The following is a 15,965-nucleotide window of genomic DNA, read 5'->3' on the forward strand; positions in this document are numbered from 1 at the left end:
AGTTAAGCACATGCTTAAAAGTTTTTGTAGCCTTCATTTTGCTTCATAAACTCACAGCCTGACAAAAAAAGTAAATCTTGGAACAAGCCTGTGATTTGTGGTTCAGTAGAAACAAAAGAAGAAAACAAAAACAAATAAAAATTAAAAAAAAATCCCAATCAGGCAAGATTTTTTGACTCTCAAGCACAGTTACTAGTATCTAAACCCTCATTCCTGAGGACAGAGATGCTTTTTGAGTTCAGGCTTTCCTGACACAGATGTCTTTTCTTACAAAAAGAGGTCCAACAATGCCTTCATCACTTCTGTCAAAAAAACAAACAAACAAAAATAATTCCCTCTGATGACCCTATAGTTTCACACAGAAACATGACTGATCAACCACTATATGATTCAATTATTTTTCACAGTGTATCCACTTTTAGAAAATTCTTACTGAACAAAGCCTAGTCTTTTGCTATCTAATCATCATGTGCTAGTTTTTTTTGTTTGTTTGTTTGTTTTTGTTTTTGTTTTTGTTTTTTTACCATTGAATAGTATTTTTCCATAAAAACAGACAAACAAAACCTTAGAAACTCTAGGTCAAGTACTTTACTGGGGGGTTGAAAAAGGGGAAACTGTACTAATTTTGGCCCACTATTATATTGCTTGGCAATGTGCACTGTACTTGTGGTAGTCAGCAAAACCCTTCCTCTTAATATTTTTCTCAGGATGTTCAGTACACTCTAAAATACTTCATATTAAAAGAGACAGTGGGAAAGTGGGACGGCTGGGAAATAAATAATTCCAGTTGTTTACACAAGGTACATTACTCCCCTTTTGTTCCTATGCAACAAATCTTTTATTCATATGACTTACATACTGGTTTTCTCACATAACTGATATGACCAGTAGGCAAGCAGATAGGACACAGAGAACAAATAACAATAAGTTAAAATATGTTTATTATCCACATCCGATACTAAATCTAAAATTATGTTTCAATCCAAGCTCTGGCAGGGTACAAATTGCTATAGCATATGACACAAACATGCGTGGATGGGATAAGGAAGAATTATAACCCTACTTTGCAATAAGGGCAATGCAGTTTCAGGAATTTAACATTTAAGTGCTTCAAGTATTTTATACCACAATTGGTCTAACAGTTGAGATGGATGAATTCCTTATTGTCTGGTGCGAAATACAGGCTCTGGTACATTCAGATAGAAAAGGGAATTGAAACTTAGTTAATGAAGAGTTAATGAAATTGCTACATCAAATCCTTGTATACGTGTATGTTACTGTTTTAGCTACAACACATTAGTGAATAATTCTCAGAAAAGAAAGAATAACATATAAATTCAGATTGAGTTGGATGGTTCATTAATTTGGGAAGCATCATCTGGTTTTTGACTACTTTTTATCTCAAAGAGACTCCATAGATAATCAGTTCAGAAATGCTGTTCTGACTTGATCCTGACTAAGACTGCAAATTATCTGGTAAAATTACAGAAGGAAAAATAAAAATAAGGGAAACACAAAAGAGAGAACACAGTGAAACCGTGAAGAGGACAGAGTAAAACGTGTGACAGAGACTGGAAAAAAAAAAAAAAAAAAAAAAAAAAAAAAAAGATTAATCTGCTAAGTGAAGAAAAAGCATGAATTAAAAAGAAGCCAGGCTCTTTTCAGTGGTGTCCAGTGGCAGGACAAGGGGTAATGGGCACAAACTGGGGCATGAGAGGTTCTGTCTAACCATCAGGAAGCACTTCTGTACTGGTGGGTGGCACAGCACTGAAACAAGCTGCCCAAACATTGCAGATTGAAACAGCACCTCCTTAGTAATACTCATACTCTTATGAGCTACAGCCTTGAAATTACCAAGAGTTTGGGTATCTAGGTATTTATTTCTATTTTATTCACCTTGGGAATACAGTATCTGTTCACTTGGAATGTATACTATACAGCTTAGTTTGGCCCAAAATGTTTGTAAGAAATAAATTTCATGAAATTGTGACAAAGGAAAATAGTGAGGAAAATACTATCCTGTTCTATTGAGAAGCAGATTATTTTATTTTTTTTTCCCCATGACGAATTGAAGATGAGAGTTTCTTTGGAATCCCTCTCTCCAGCACTGGACATGTATTGCAGCTTTAGGGCAGGACAGAAAAAATTCCACGAGGATTAGGGATTAGCTACAAATAGTAAGACGGTTTCTATTGTTTTCCTGGCTCGAGTAATGTAAATGAAAATATGCAAACAGCAGAAACAATGGAAAGTAAATTCTACTGTTTTTATTTGGTTTGATTTTTTTTAAGGTACTTTCAATTCTACATTATTGGACCTTTGCTTTCATAGAGACCTCTGGCTACATACAGGATTGATGCCTGCTCAGGGCCTAAACCTTGAAATCCTTATTCATTACTTCATTTTCTTGTCTTTGCACTGTACTTAACTCCTACCTTCAACTTGCTTGCATTTGTAAGTGAGAGAGTGGAAAGATTCTTTTTAGCAAAGGTTGCTATGTCATTCTCGTAACTTCAGTTTTTCCCTCTAGAATATCAAAACCAAATAAGATTTTTAGGCTTCAGATTGCGTTACAGGAACAAGCTTTATGAACACAGCCTAAATTTCACAAGATTTGAGAAACTGGCAGAGTCTAAGCCTTGGAGACCATTTGTGCATCTAGAGCCAGAGCAAGCACAGTCCAGCGATGCAACCGTAATGTTAGAAATGAGACCGGGCGGCTTTAAGACAGAAACAGGAAGCTGTAACTAGAATCCAGCTGAATTCGGAGCTGGGGCACTTCACAGTCAGGCTGCAAATCAAGCAGATGTGCTTGCAGTGAATTTCTGTAGTGTCTGAACCTTTCTTTGTACTGAAGGTGATTACACCTTCCTTCCTCTGTGATTTTTTTTCTTTTATTTTGCATTCTTCATAAAGGGCATGAAATGGAGAAGTTGAAAAAATATGCATCAGTGAAAGATGAAGATCAGTTTTATCACCAGGGAGCTGTGGAGTTGCTCGTCTTTAACTTTCTGCTCATTCTTACCATATTAACGATTTGGTTATTTAAAAAACATCGATTCCGCTTTCTGCATGAAACTGGAGGAGCTATGGTTTATGGTGAGTATAAATTCAAGTGCCAGTTTAACATGGAACTAGCTGCATATTTATCATCAGGCACTTCAAATGTGGGCTCAGAAGGCTCAGAAAACACACTCAATGAAGTGTCATCAGCCCCCTAACTGGGCAGTAAAATGTACTGTAACACCACCTCTTTTAAAGTTGCTACAGGTTGGCTTGGTAAGAGAGTGACTAACACTAGCTGTTTATCCTCACCCTGTTTGCATTATGTTCCTGTATGGGCAGACAGCCACTGAATGACACTTTGTGAAGTAGGAAATTTACAATTAAAACACCCACAGTGAAAGAAGTTTAGTGTGCCTAAGGTTATTCAAAGGTTATAGACTAGGGAGCTTTGTGAATCCACCCATGTTATCTAATAAGGCTTAAACTATTTTGAGACTTCTGTATTTTTTTTTTCTGCTGTGCAGGCTATGAAGCAGGCTATGAAGAATGCCTCAAGTCATCTCTGACTGTTATCATTGTACTGTAATTTCAGTTTGCCTGTCCACTTCTAATCTTCTTTTGTGCTGTTTGGCAATATTGTGTATCACTTTCAAGTAGAACCTTCCGCATTGCCTACTGGAAGTACTCGCTGGTTTAATGGTATACACTTAAGTGTATAATGACTATCTGGTCATTCTCTCTTGCTATCACTTCACTTTTCCTCAAGTGTGCGATTACTATTTCTGTAATTATTAGACACATACATGTATGGTGTATGTATAATATAGTCAAAATATTAGTCATTATACACCTTAATCCCAGGCTATTTTGACTGTTCTGTTCTGTGCAACTCATATACTCTAGCAGTGTCATATCCAAACTAGTTTTTCTAAGGGTGCATATTCTGAAGAATATTTATCATGTCACAGGACACACAAAACTTCCGAAGTTCATCTGCAAGCCTGCAACAGAGAAGACAACTGTCCCCTATAGGGGCAAACTTTATTTGCTCCTCCTATATGAAGCATTTTAAGATAATCTCAGTTCCATAAGATTATTACAGCTAAAGATCACAGTCTTCCTTTTATTCTTTTCAAACTATTAAATAAATGAACAATATTTAAATGTTTCGAGAACACAGGCTATTTCATATCGTTTCACTTAGTATCTTCACAAGTGACTTGATACTTTGAGGGAAAAGCAAGTAAACAAGAGACTTGTATTAAGCCAGTCACTGAGCCCCGAAAATCTGGGTGGGAAAGGCAGTGGGTTCTCTTAATTCTCACCTGCCCTGCATTTATTTTAAAGTCATGGGGGGCTTTTTCTAATCCTGAAGTCTGCCATGCATAGAAAACACACTTCCATTGGAACAGTTGAGAGTGAAATTCATTACATGATAGTTAGATGCAATAGTTTTCATTGTCAGGCATCACACAGATTGTTGTTTAACAGTTTCTATGTGTTACAGGCTGCCTAGCACCACCGAAACTACATTTACTTGTTGTATTTTTCTTAAAATCTGTCAGAAGGAAAAACATAAGATACCATGCAATATTTTTATTGTGGTCAATTTATAAGTTATGACAGTATTCTAATTGCATGCATGGGTGACTTCTAAAATAGCTTCCCCTAATATTATATGGTCTCCTACATGCAACTGATGACAATTGCTGAAAATTTAGACAAAGGCATACCATAAAAGACATGAAGTATGGGGGAATACAACATTAGACAAATAAATCAGTATTTATTTAGAGATTTAGTTATCTTTTTCCACTTTACTGTTTGCTCTGGTTCCATTTTGCTGCCTGCCCAGAACATAATCTGCCCATCATGAAGATAACCAGCTCATGATATTCTTTTGATCAGTTAAGAGACCAGTGCTCCATCAGGACAGAGATTTTGAATTATTAAAACATTCATGAATAAAGGAAATATTCCTCTTGGTTGCAAATAAACAATCTATTTAGACTTGCATTATTTATGGCAGCCTTCAAACAGGGAAAAATGTTTTTTCATAGGATCTGAAGACCTGGTGATGTCCTTTCTATCCTTTAGAATTTTAAATATAGGTTTGGGCATCTTTATCATCAGGAAAAAGTGATAACAAAAAGAAAGCAGAATTTCAGAGGTCATGACAGAGGTGTAGGATCAATTTGCAGCAACTCCAGGAGAAAAATCAGTTCAGGGGAAAATCTACAGGGGACCAAGTACTCACAGTCAGGTAAATCCTGCCTTCACTCACAGCACAGTTAAGCCTGAATGACTTTGGTACAACTGTTTTTCTCCTGCTTCACATAGGTGTTTTTGTTTGTTTGTTTGTTTTTGGTTTGGGGGGGGGGGGGGGTCTTCATTATGAGAAGAATTCTCTTTTATACTTGTTTCATAAATAAATATATTGCCCTGAAATTTGCTTTACTCCAGCCCATGGAGCTATTTTCCAGATACATGAATGGCAGTACAAGCAGCTTATAAATTTTTCTTCAAGTGACAGAATAATGTAGCCACCTATTTGAAGACTGCGTCCCACAGTATGATAGATGGGTCAGTGTACTTATAGAGGCAGTATACTGTCAGGGGTATAGCAGTGGAAGGCATGGGGAGAGTGAAAAAAGAAAATCAGGAAGAAAGCACAGGAATACAAAAACAGGAAGATGTTTTAAATGTATTGCAAAATGCTGAACAGACAAATTGGACACTAAGAACATCCTGATAGAAAGTTCTATTTAAAGTATAGTGTTGTGTTTTTTTTTCTTTGCATAAGCTTCTATGGAAAATGCAGCTTTTGGCCAAACAGTTTCAACTAAAAAAAAAATCCATACTTGAAAATAATCCATTTAGAATCTTTAAAAATGGATATGTATTGATTTTTTTTTAAATCAAGGCAATGTTTCTACACTAAATATAGCCATATTTACATTAATAATCTTTCTTAGTTTCCCCTCACCTTAAAAAAAGTCTACATTTAGTTTAAACTGAAACACTATTTCAACAAAAATGTCATGGATGTAAATATATGAGTATATATATATTTCAAGGTGTTTACCTTGAAATTATTTACACACTCCAGTTGTTTTGTTTCAGTACCAAATTGAAAAGTCAGTTACTCACACAAAGAAGAAAACAAAACAAAACAAAACAAAACAAAACAAAACAAAACACAGACCGCCCTGTTTATTCATTCATTCCTTTGTTTTTCAGTATCTTGGAGAACAAGTTTCTCTGCTTGCTTTGACAAACAGACCCCAAACAGCTGGCTCAGCTTACTTTCTGGTTTCTGTATATCAGGGAGGCAGGTGAAAGTTTTGTGCTATCCTGAAGGGAAAGAGCAAAATTTACATATTTAGATGTTTTCCTGTAATCCTGAAGAGTAAGCACTTTCTCAGACAAATTGGGAATGTAATCACAGAACAATGCAAGGTTTCTAAATAAACTGGATGGGCATCTCTAAAGCCTACAATTCAGTTCCAGTAGGGCTAGATTTCTTTAGATACTTCATGAGCCACATCAGGTGCCCAAATTCCCCATATAACACTTAAGTCACAGCACTGTGCAGTAGAGGGGACTAGCCCAGAGCTAGTTCAATGAAAATAAAATAAAATAAAATAAAATAAAATAAAATAAAATAAAATAAAATAAAATAAAATAAAATAAAATAAAATAAAATAAAATAAAATAAAATAAAATAAAATATCTAACTTTCTGATCCACCTCAGAACTTAGGCATCAGGGTGGAGATGCAGGTGTTACCAGATACATGTGATTAAGTTAAAAAAAAACTCCTGCAAATAGGCAGCCAGAATTGAACTAAAAATCTAAAAACCAAAAACCACCACACCAACAGGATCTGTGATGTTTATCTGCTAGGCTCCTCAGCAACATCATTTAAGAGCTTTTCTCAGCTTGGTTTGTTTTCAGCTCCAGGAAACACAGGGTGAAGGTGAGGCTGACTGGAGTTGTACCTGCCTTCAAAGTTGTGCTCCATAGCTGATGAGACCAAAAGAAAAACAAAACAAGGGTAAATGGCAGAACATGGTCATTACAATGCCCAAGAGAGAGAAATTACTTCATGTTAGAGGACTTAGAGCTACCTCCTGAAGTTTTAAGGGGATTGGAAGGCAAAGAGTAAGTCCATTCCATAAATGATGTACCTACTAAAATATGAAATACACTCTTCCCAGATTTTTAATTCATCAGGGTTTGTATAGAGAGTCCTTGGCACATTTCCTATTACCGAAGGAAGAATGCTATCCCTGTATTGACTCCTGCAGCATAACGTAGTGATATAGCAATTGCCTTTGTTTGAACTTTCCACAGAGCACTTGAGAGTATTCTGAATTGACCCATCATTACAGGTCCCAGCCACATTTTGTTCAAATCTAAGACATGATAGAATACACTTGAGAGCTAAGAGGACCTCAGAGACCCCCAGATACCCTAAGAATATTGATCATTAGAATCTGCTCTAATGTTATTTCTCCAATAAATGTATGTTGTTAAAGACTCTTGCAATTTCTGTGTTCTTCATTATCACTTCATTATTTTGGTGGTTCAGTAAATTATCTAAATCTGAACTCCATCTGAGGGTAAGAAGTAAAGCTGTAGAAGAAAATCCAAAGGCAGATTTGAATTCCGGTTGTAATTCTTAGTCCATGTTGATCATTATTTCTCTACAGCTACAGTTATCATATTTTCAAAATATCCCTTTTCTGCAAATAGATTTATGTATACTCAAGGGCTATTTTGCAGGATTATGATCAACAATATTTGCATTTGTTTCGATTCCAGAAAATTCCTGCAGAGGTAGCTTGAGACTGCTGCTGAAGATAACACATCTCAGAATACAAAATAAGAACAGTCCTTCACTCCTAGTCTAAACTTGACACCCTTGATCAATTTAGTGTTACTAATTATGTTCCTATAGTGTTACAAATTATGTTACTCTAACTGATAACATTTATTTTCATTTTTTAAATTATCAAACAGAATTTGGTTCATACTATGTGCTATGAACATACTAGGAATCTCAAAATGTTGTAGGAAACAGTAGTTTATAATACCTGGTAACAGGATTGGAACCAAGGCTATAGTTTAAGACAGAGTGACAGGTGCAGAAGTGATAAAGGGAAAAAGTTTTCCATGCCAGAGAATGAGGTGGAAACATCAAATCTTGTCCAAGCATCAAATGAAGAGGAGTTTTTAATGTGTTTGAAAATGAATTTGAAAATAAAATGTGGTTTGTTTGTTTGTTTGTTTCAAGAGGAAAACTAATAAAAATAAGATGAAAACCCTGACTGTTTTAACTAATTAATGGTTTCCTCAATTCTTAGTCATGATGTTGGACATCTGGAACTGACCACTGTAGAAATCATATTTCACAGAAGTACATGCAGTGCTTCCTTTCCTTTTCCCATGAGTGCTTTCCCAAAAAGTTTTGAGGAATTCTGAGACAGAATTCTGTCTTTTACTACAGCTAGATTTGTTATCTGAGCTACTGCACAAATGCTGTGTAACTTCAGAAAGTAGTCTTGGCATTTTCTTCTGCTTATCTAAATCCTATACCATTTAAGGCAACCAGTCATACTAAAGAAGAAGATTCATGAGCCTACTAAACAGGCAGTGCAGCTGTTACTCTGTTGTAGCATCAATCCAGGAAGCTACAAGCTTGTGTTACATCATTGCTAGAAATTGGCAGTTCTGAGGTCTCTCTCAGTGCAGAATGTGAAAATAACAAAGACATTTACCTGTCCAGGTGTCCACGGTCACTTTCATCACCCATGGCATCTGATTACTTGAAAAAATTTGTCTTTCCAATTCCTATGAGCTATTTTCTGTACTTTGTTTCTTATTTTTCAATAGCAAGTATATCCATCTAGATGCCTTCCATAAATATTTAATCTGAGCATTCTTAGCATTTTACGAATGTGTTCATAATTGATAACTGCAAAGTTGTTCCTGTACATGGGACTTAAAGCACCTAGGACATGCAGGAAGTGTGGAAATTAAATTTGAAACCACATCCAAGTCTCTGAGGGTGGAAATCATCTCCAGTAACGTTATCTAACTAAATATTAGTTACATCTCCTAAAGTAATCACTCAAACTCCCACTAGAGCTGAGAGATGAAGAATCACACCTTCCAGAGGGCAATTGCAGGAGCCAATTATTAGGAGCCAAAATGTCTATCTTAGACGAGTCCTACATTTTAGATAAACCAATTAATCCTAAACTTGATTTTCCTTCCTTCTGTTTGTATTCTCCATGTTTATATAGTCTCATAAACACACGGTCTTCTACAGAAAGCAGACTGACCCTGAGGATAAGGTTTCAGAGCTCACCCACCCCTCCACCCCCAAAATGAAGTGTGTAAAATCAGCACCAGTTGATCCCCTTTAAATATCTATTGAAAACAGTTTAACAACTCAGTTAATAACTGTACCAGAATGATTCCAGCAACTGGATCACAAAAATAGGTGTATAACTGAGCACGTGGCAAAACAACATCACTATTCTAATGAACTGACTGCTTTGGAAGAAATTTCCTGGTCCTCCATGAAGTACTGAGAAAAATGTACCTTTGTGAAGGTAGAAACACTGAGAAAGTGGTGTCCCAGCTTTAGCAGAGCAAGAGCAGAGAATTTCATTTTTTTCCAAGTCAGTAACTGTGCAACATCAGATACACAGAGGTACCTGAATCTGTTTGTTTGTTTGTTTGTTTGTTTTTCTCTCCAGGCCTTGTAATGGGATTACTAATACGATATGCAACAAAAGCATCAAATGTTGAAAATGGAACTGTTTATGAATGTGAAAAGCTGGAATCTGGGCCATCCACCCTACTTCTCAATATAACTAATCAGGTCTATGAATACCAATACAAAAGAGAGATCAGCCATCACAATATTAATGGTCACCAGGGCAATGCAATGCTTCAAAAGGTAAATATATATATATATATTTATTTTTTCTAAACTGTGTAAGATATTTCTTTTATTTACACCCCCAAGAGAGAAAAACAAGTTTCAAGATAAAACATGACAGACACGGGCTACTTTGAATCTAAGGTGAGAAGTGAAAGTGAAGGAGAACAAAAAAGGAAATAAGTCACAGTAGAAATCTCACAGTTGCTCAGCATCCAACTGGCTGCATGTTTGCAGAATAATTGCCTGAACGGTCCCACCTCCTGCAGACACTGAGTTCAAGGGGATCAGACACAGCCATTACCTTGGGTTCATTGCCATCACAGCTTCATAAACCCCAATGAAATCTTGGTCTGCTGTCTTAAGAATGGCTTGCTCTGGCAATATAAGCAGAAGAGGTTTACTTTCTACAAATTTGAATTTGTAAACATTATATGTCCATAGGTAGGTGTTCATTTTTTTGGTTGGTTGTTTGGTTGTTGTTTTTTTGCTAATGCTTAAATGCATTACAATGTTCTGACTCATTCATGCAGCACCACAGAGGTCCTCAGCAGGGATTTCACTGGCTATCCCCAAGCTTCTGGAGAAAGTGTTGCATCAAGTCAGGCTGGGTGCAAAAATGGAAGTGTGGGAGAAGATTTAGAGTCCCTTACAATGTTGTGGCCTTTTCTGTCTTCCAATATGTGATAATTAAAATACTTTATTTATTTATTATATTATTTCCCACCCTTGCAATATTTGCTTCCTGTGATTGTCACTCTGTTAAAAATGACAGCAACTTAAAGAACTCAGGAGAGCAGAGGGGCTTTTTAAAATCCAGATTTTAAGCTCAAAGATATCATATATTCACATGTAGGTTCTAAGCTTTTAGTAATGCTTTTACAATATTACAAAACATTATATATCATTTTGCTTTTTAACAATTATCATGGTTTATCTACTATAGTAATATATATTCTATTATCAGAATGTTATAATACCGTTATCATGATACAATTATTTTTTTAATTATGCTTATAATATGCACTGGGCATCTCGGCAGAATTTGGATTTAACCATCTGCTGAAATTCCTTGCTAATGAAGGACCATTGTGGGCCTGCCTGTAGTTACTACTGGACTCTTGCTCTTCTCTGAGAGAGCTAGACATTCAAGGCTAGGAGAGCCGTGGTGGGTGGAGACAGGAAGGCACAGTGGTAGTCACACTAGACAGATCTTGCTGAGTCTTCATCCTTTTTCCTGCTCATAGGTTGCAATTGGTTTGTCTTAGTCTAAGCGTGTGTTTAGTTCCCAGAGCATATGTACTAATCATTACATTTGAACATCTTCATCAGACATGGTATACTGAATCTAGCTTGTGTTATTAGAAAGGAGGAGGACTAGCTCACACAAAAGTCCCTGTTGCAGTTACAGGGATTGCCCAATCCCGTTTCCATTGTCCCAGTTCTTAAAAGTCTCCACTGTGAATTGTGAAATTCTTTATATGACAGGAAAGGTCTCAGACAGCTAAGATTTTCACTCCTTTTCCCTTTAAAATTAACTGGCAAGTGCCCCTGTAAAAAGAAAATACATAAGAAAGGAAAGAGGGAGGGATTCAACAGTATTTAGGAGACAAAAACAATGCCTGGCAGCCTTCGTGGCCATGGCAAAAGCACTGATATACAAAACAGAAAACATGATCACACCATGCTCTGTTTTTTGTACAACTGCTATGCCCTTTTGACTGCAGTGTAAAGGATTATTAAGTGCATTTATCAGAAATAATGGACTGTCCCGTAATGTACAAATACAAATCCTTTAGAGCACAGTTTTGAGTAGTAAAACATGCATTCGTAATTTCTGATACCTATGGAAAAATATTTTAAAATATTTGATGAATTAGTTCCAAAATTAACATTTGAGACTGTTAGTTCAGAAGTGAAGAAAATTCATTTTCTGTTGTTTTCCATGAAGTTACCATCAGAGCTGAAATTGCCAGCACATTATTGGCCAGCTAGGTTTGTTTGTTTGTTTGTTTGTTTGTTTTTAATTTTATAATTCAAAGTTAGCAGAAGGGGGGAGGGGGAGGGAAGGCTGAGCTCTCACTTCCTGTTTATCAAATCAACCTATCTGTTAGTAAGAAGACAAAAGTAATTCTGTACTCAGCTCTTACTCTTCTGAAGCTAAATAATTCATCTGGTATACTGTAGCCTTAATATATCATTTCATCTGAATAAAAGGAGCTGCAAGCCATTGCACTAATTATGTTCTGTCTCTTTTAAAGGTATTGATATGATATAGCTGCTGACAGAACAGTGAACAGTATGGAGGCTTATTAAAACATTTTTTTCTTCTCCAGCAATGCCACAGTTTTAAACAGCATTCTGTTTTATTGAAAGTTACTTGAAATGAAGCACAGTGACTGAACATTGTCCTTTGTCACTCTCCATGCCTGAAGTTGAAGGCAAATATGAACAACATATTGACAGCTGAAATAAGAACTTTTTGCCTTGCCTAAACTCATCCTCATTCTAGCATTACTTTAAAATTTTAATAGGTATTTTATATATTGGTTTTGTAGAAACAAAAAGAAAAAGGTGTTTCACAACTATAAAATACTGTTAGGTGAAGAATGCACTTTATGTGTACTCTAGATGCTTTTCCAGTTTCATGACACTTAAATATTTACAATTACAGTCAAAAAAAACAAAGAATGAGATATGGTGACTGAAATGCTTCCTATTTTCTGTCGTGTTTCGGTCTTTTTCTACTACTCTAAGGTCTGTCTCTATCTAATTAGGGGATGGTTCTGTCAGTGTAAAGCTGGTCTTATGGTCCCAGGTTTATGCCACTCATTGATCCCCTTTTTGTGCCAGGAACACACTAGAGGAGGAAAGGAGGACAGTTGGCAGATTTCTAAAGGTGGAGCTTGTTCTCTTAGTTTCTTGCTGAAGGGTAATCCCAGAGCTCACTACTGACTAACATAAATCGATACTCTCTGTATGCACGTACAAATGCATCAGGAGAATGTGAAAATTAAGTATCTCTTCCAAGGAGGATAAAATGATGCTGAACATACTCTAGGTTAAATGCTTAGAAAGATGATTTCTTACCAAAAAACTCTTCATCGTGTTTACATACTCTGTGAAATTCAGGTTAAATACTTCATCCTGTAGCTTTTGGTAGATAGTTTGAAGATCCCACACCTAACTGAAAGAGGAAATAATGAACTAGCTCTGTGGTTGGTATGCACTGATAGTTTCTCTGAGGTTAAAAAATTTGTGGTATTTTATACCAGCTGATGATCTGACACTATAAAAACTTATGCCTTGACAATTCTCCAAAAAAAATAATTATAATGGAATGGGAGAAAAATGTTTCTTTGGTTACTGTCTGCAAACAAATTAAGTTTTTACTTTTATAAAAGAATACAATAAATCAGTTCCTTAGGCAATGTTTACAGACTGTACAAACATCATTTTTTTCTGCAGTTCAGATTGCTGCTTAGCTTATAAAGCAGTTTTTATTCCTTGAATATTAAAACCAAGCTGTATAATGTCCTTGTTTTCAATTTAAAATTTTGTTAATGACAAGATAAAATAAGAGTCAACTTAGAAAACAATCACTGACTGACTGTCAAATCTGTTGTTGAGGCATTGCAAATAAATTGGACCTCAGTCTATTTGCAACACAAAGGCAAACAATGTTAAAAAGGTAGAAGACAAATACACCCTGATGTGAACCTCACTTAAAGCAGATATTTTATACATATTTTCTTTGTGTTCACTCAAAGTTAGCCATTAATCTTTATACAACATATAGCTGACAGATTCTATCAGTGTTAATATGGGGAGGGGAGGTTGCTTGCTTGTTTGGTTTTTGTTAGGTTTTGTTTGTTTTTCAAACAGATGCACAGTTGTGCTTTAAATACCTAAGGAGCTTTTTTGTAAATGGTCACAGAAAAGATAAATTGACTCAGTGTCCTTTTGACAATCTTTATTGTAGCTCTGCAAATAAATATTACTGTATAAACTGTAGTTTATTACAATATTCATGAAACTCCAGCTTCTACCACATGCCTGTAGCATTTCCAATGATCTGTATAGAACTCTGTGTGAGATGAGGAGGCCTCAGAGTCTGCATAAATTACTTAGCAACTTTCAAGAGTGGATAAAACTCATAAAATTTCAAAACTAAAAACTTGGAATACAATTATTTAGAAACCTCTTGGGGACTTCTTTTGTAGATAATTGTGTATGTTTTAAGTGATACTGCCTTTTAAGAATTTTTAGTAGGAAACTATATTAAAAGTCCACAAGAGATGTGATCACTGAGAGAGCTCAGGAGAGCTCGATGAGGACCAGTGAGTGCTGCAGGCTGTGCTTTCCATGTATGCCTGCAGTGAAGCTCCCATGCAGCACCTTCAGCTTTACACTGAAGGAGGCAGTAAAATAAATTCTCATTCCTTAAAAAACAAAAGGGAGACAGAGGCTGTCTGTCCTACACACATAAGAAGGTTCCTTATGTAGGAAGATCTCCTTATGAAGATGGTCAGGGTGTGCACAATTTTCATGTGTCATGGTTTGATAAAGTACATATTAGCTGACAGCCAGTAGCTCATTAAGCAACATTAGCTAGCTCCGTCTATAACTATATAGACGTGCTTTGAAGGAAAAACTACTTTGGTTTTGGTATCGTAGGTCTTTTCTGTTACTGTCATTCGTTAAGTGGGGAATTGAGACACAACATTCATGTCTATATCAGAACCAGGAATTAAGCATGGGACTGTCAAATTGGATGGTCTCACAGTGCAAGTACTTAATATCACAGGTAACACTGCTAGTATGTAGTCCCCATAAAATAATGCATGACTGATTTCCTTCTTTAAACATTCAACTAGTGTTCTACGTATATAAGCGGTAAGGAACTACACATTTAAACATATAAGAAAACTCATAATACCATTCTTCTAAAAGTTACAATTAAAACCTATCCTAGCAAATGAAAATTTTTATATGTCTTTACTATGTCTTTCATCTTTTCTGGCAGATGACATTTGATCCTTCCATATTCTTCAACATTTTGCTGCCACCCATTATATTTCATGCTGGTTATAGTTTAAAGAAGGTATGTGCCTCTTTCTTATATTACAAAAATGGCTGAATGTGATTGCTGCTTTGTAGATCCAACAGGCCAGAAACATAGAAAAGATTCACTTCATATTGCATGGCAAGAACTTGGCAAAAACGGAGGAAAATGCAAGATGCGTGGTCCTCAGTCTGCTCTGTGTCTGTGTCTGTGTCTGTGTCTGTGTCTGTGTCTGTGTCTGTGTCTGTGCTGTGCAAAGATTTGATTTTGCAGTTTGTAACTCTTGGGCATTGCTGTTTTCAGAAGAGGCCACTTTGAATCTAGTAACACTGCAAATAGGCAGCAGCCCACCTGTGTTTTATATACTGCATGATCAGGACTTAGTTTGCTTCAGGGAGGAGGTTATGATACAGTTTTCAACAGATACTTTCAGTGTGAACTTCTGTTATGACCCTGAAGCATTTGGCTAGATATATAAAAAGAGGGAATTTTAGTGGCACTCCAAGAGGCAAAAAGTGAATGAAATCTTATCTTCCAAAATGACTTCTGTAGCCTATATTGTTTCATTAATATCTGAGTTATGGGTTGTAACAAGAAAAAGAATGGATGGACTGGCAGTTCTGGATGCAGTGTTTCTACTTGGTTTGCATGTTCTTTTACTGACTGTATTACAAAGGACTTTTTTTTTTTTTTTTTAATTTTCCTCCTCAGAGACATTTCTTTCGTAACTTAGGATCAATTTTAACCTATGCCTTTTTGGGAACTGCCATCTCCTGCATTGTCATAGGGTAAGTGAATGTCTTCTGCTATTATTGCTGAAATCATTATTAGTGCTCTGTATTTTTTTCAATTTAAAACTAAACTGTAGAAAGAATTGCTGGCTTTGCATGGTCAATATAAATCACAACCTGTGTAATAGATCAAGTAATTACTTTATCA

General features: G+C 36.0%; 1 protein-coding gene across 1 annotated transcript in view; it reads left to right on the plus strand.

The window, feature by feature from the left end:
* Positions 1 to 2,783: 2,783 nt before the first annotated feature.
* SLC9A9 (solute carrier family 9 member A9) overlaps positions 2,784 to 15,965 on the plus strand; it is a 226,536-nt gene continuing 213,354 nt past the window's right edge. Inside the window, exons 1-4 of the mRNA XM_082767482.1 lie at positions 2,784 to 3,099; positions 9,777 to 9,979; positions 14,988 to 15,065; positions 15,738 to 15,814. Coding sequence (XP_082623608.1) covers positions 2,925 to 3,099; positions 9,777 to 9,979; positions 14,988 to 15,065; positions 15,738 to 15,814 — 533 coding nt within the window. The 5' untranslated portion in view covers positions 2,784 to 2,924. The remainder of the gene's footprint in view (positions 3,100 to 9,776; positions 9,980 to 14,987; positions 15,066 to 15,737; positions 15,815 to 15,965) is intronic.

Source organism: Aythya marila (assembly GCF_965140915.1).
Source record: "Aythya marila genome assembly, chromosome: 9".
Taxonomy (NCBI): Eukaryota; Metazoa; Chordata; class Aves; order Anseriformes; family Anatidae; genus Aythya; species Aythya marila.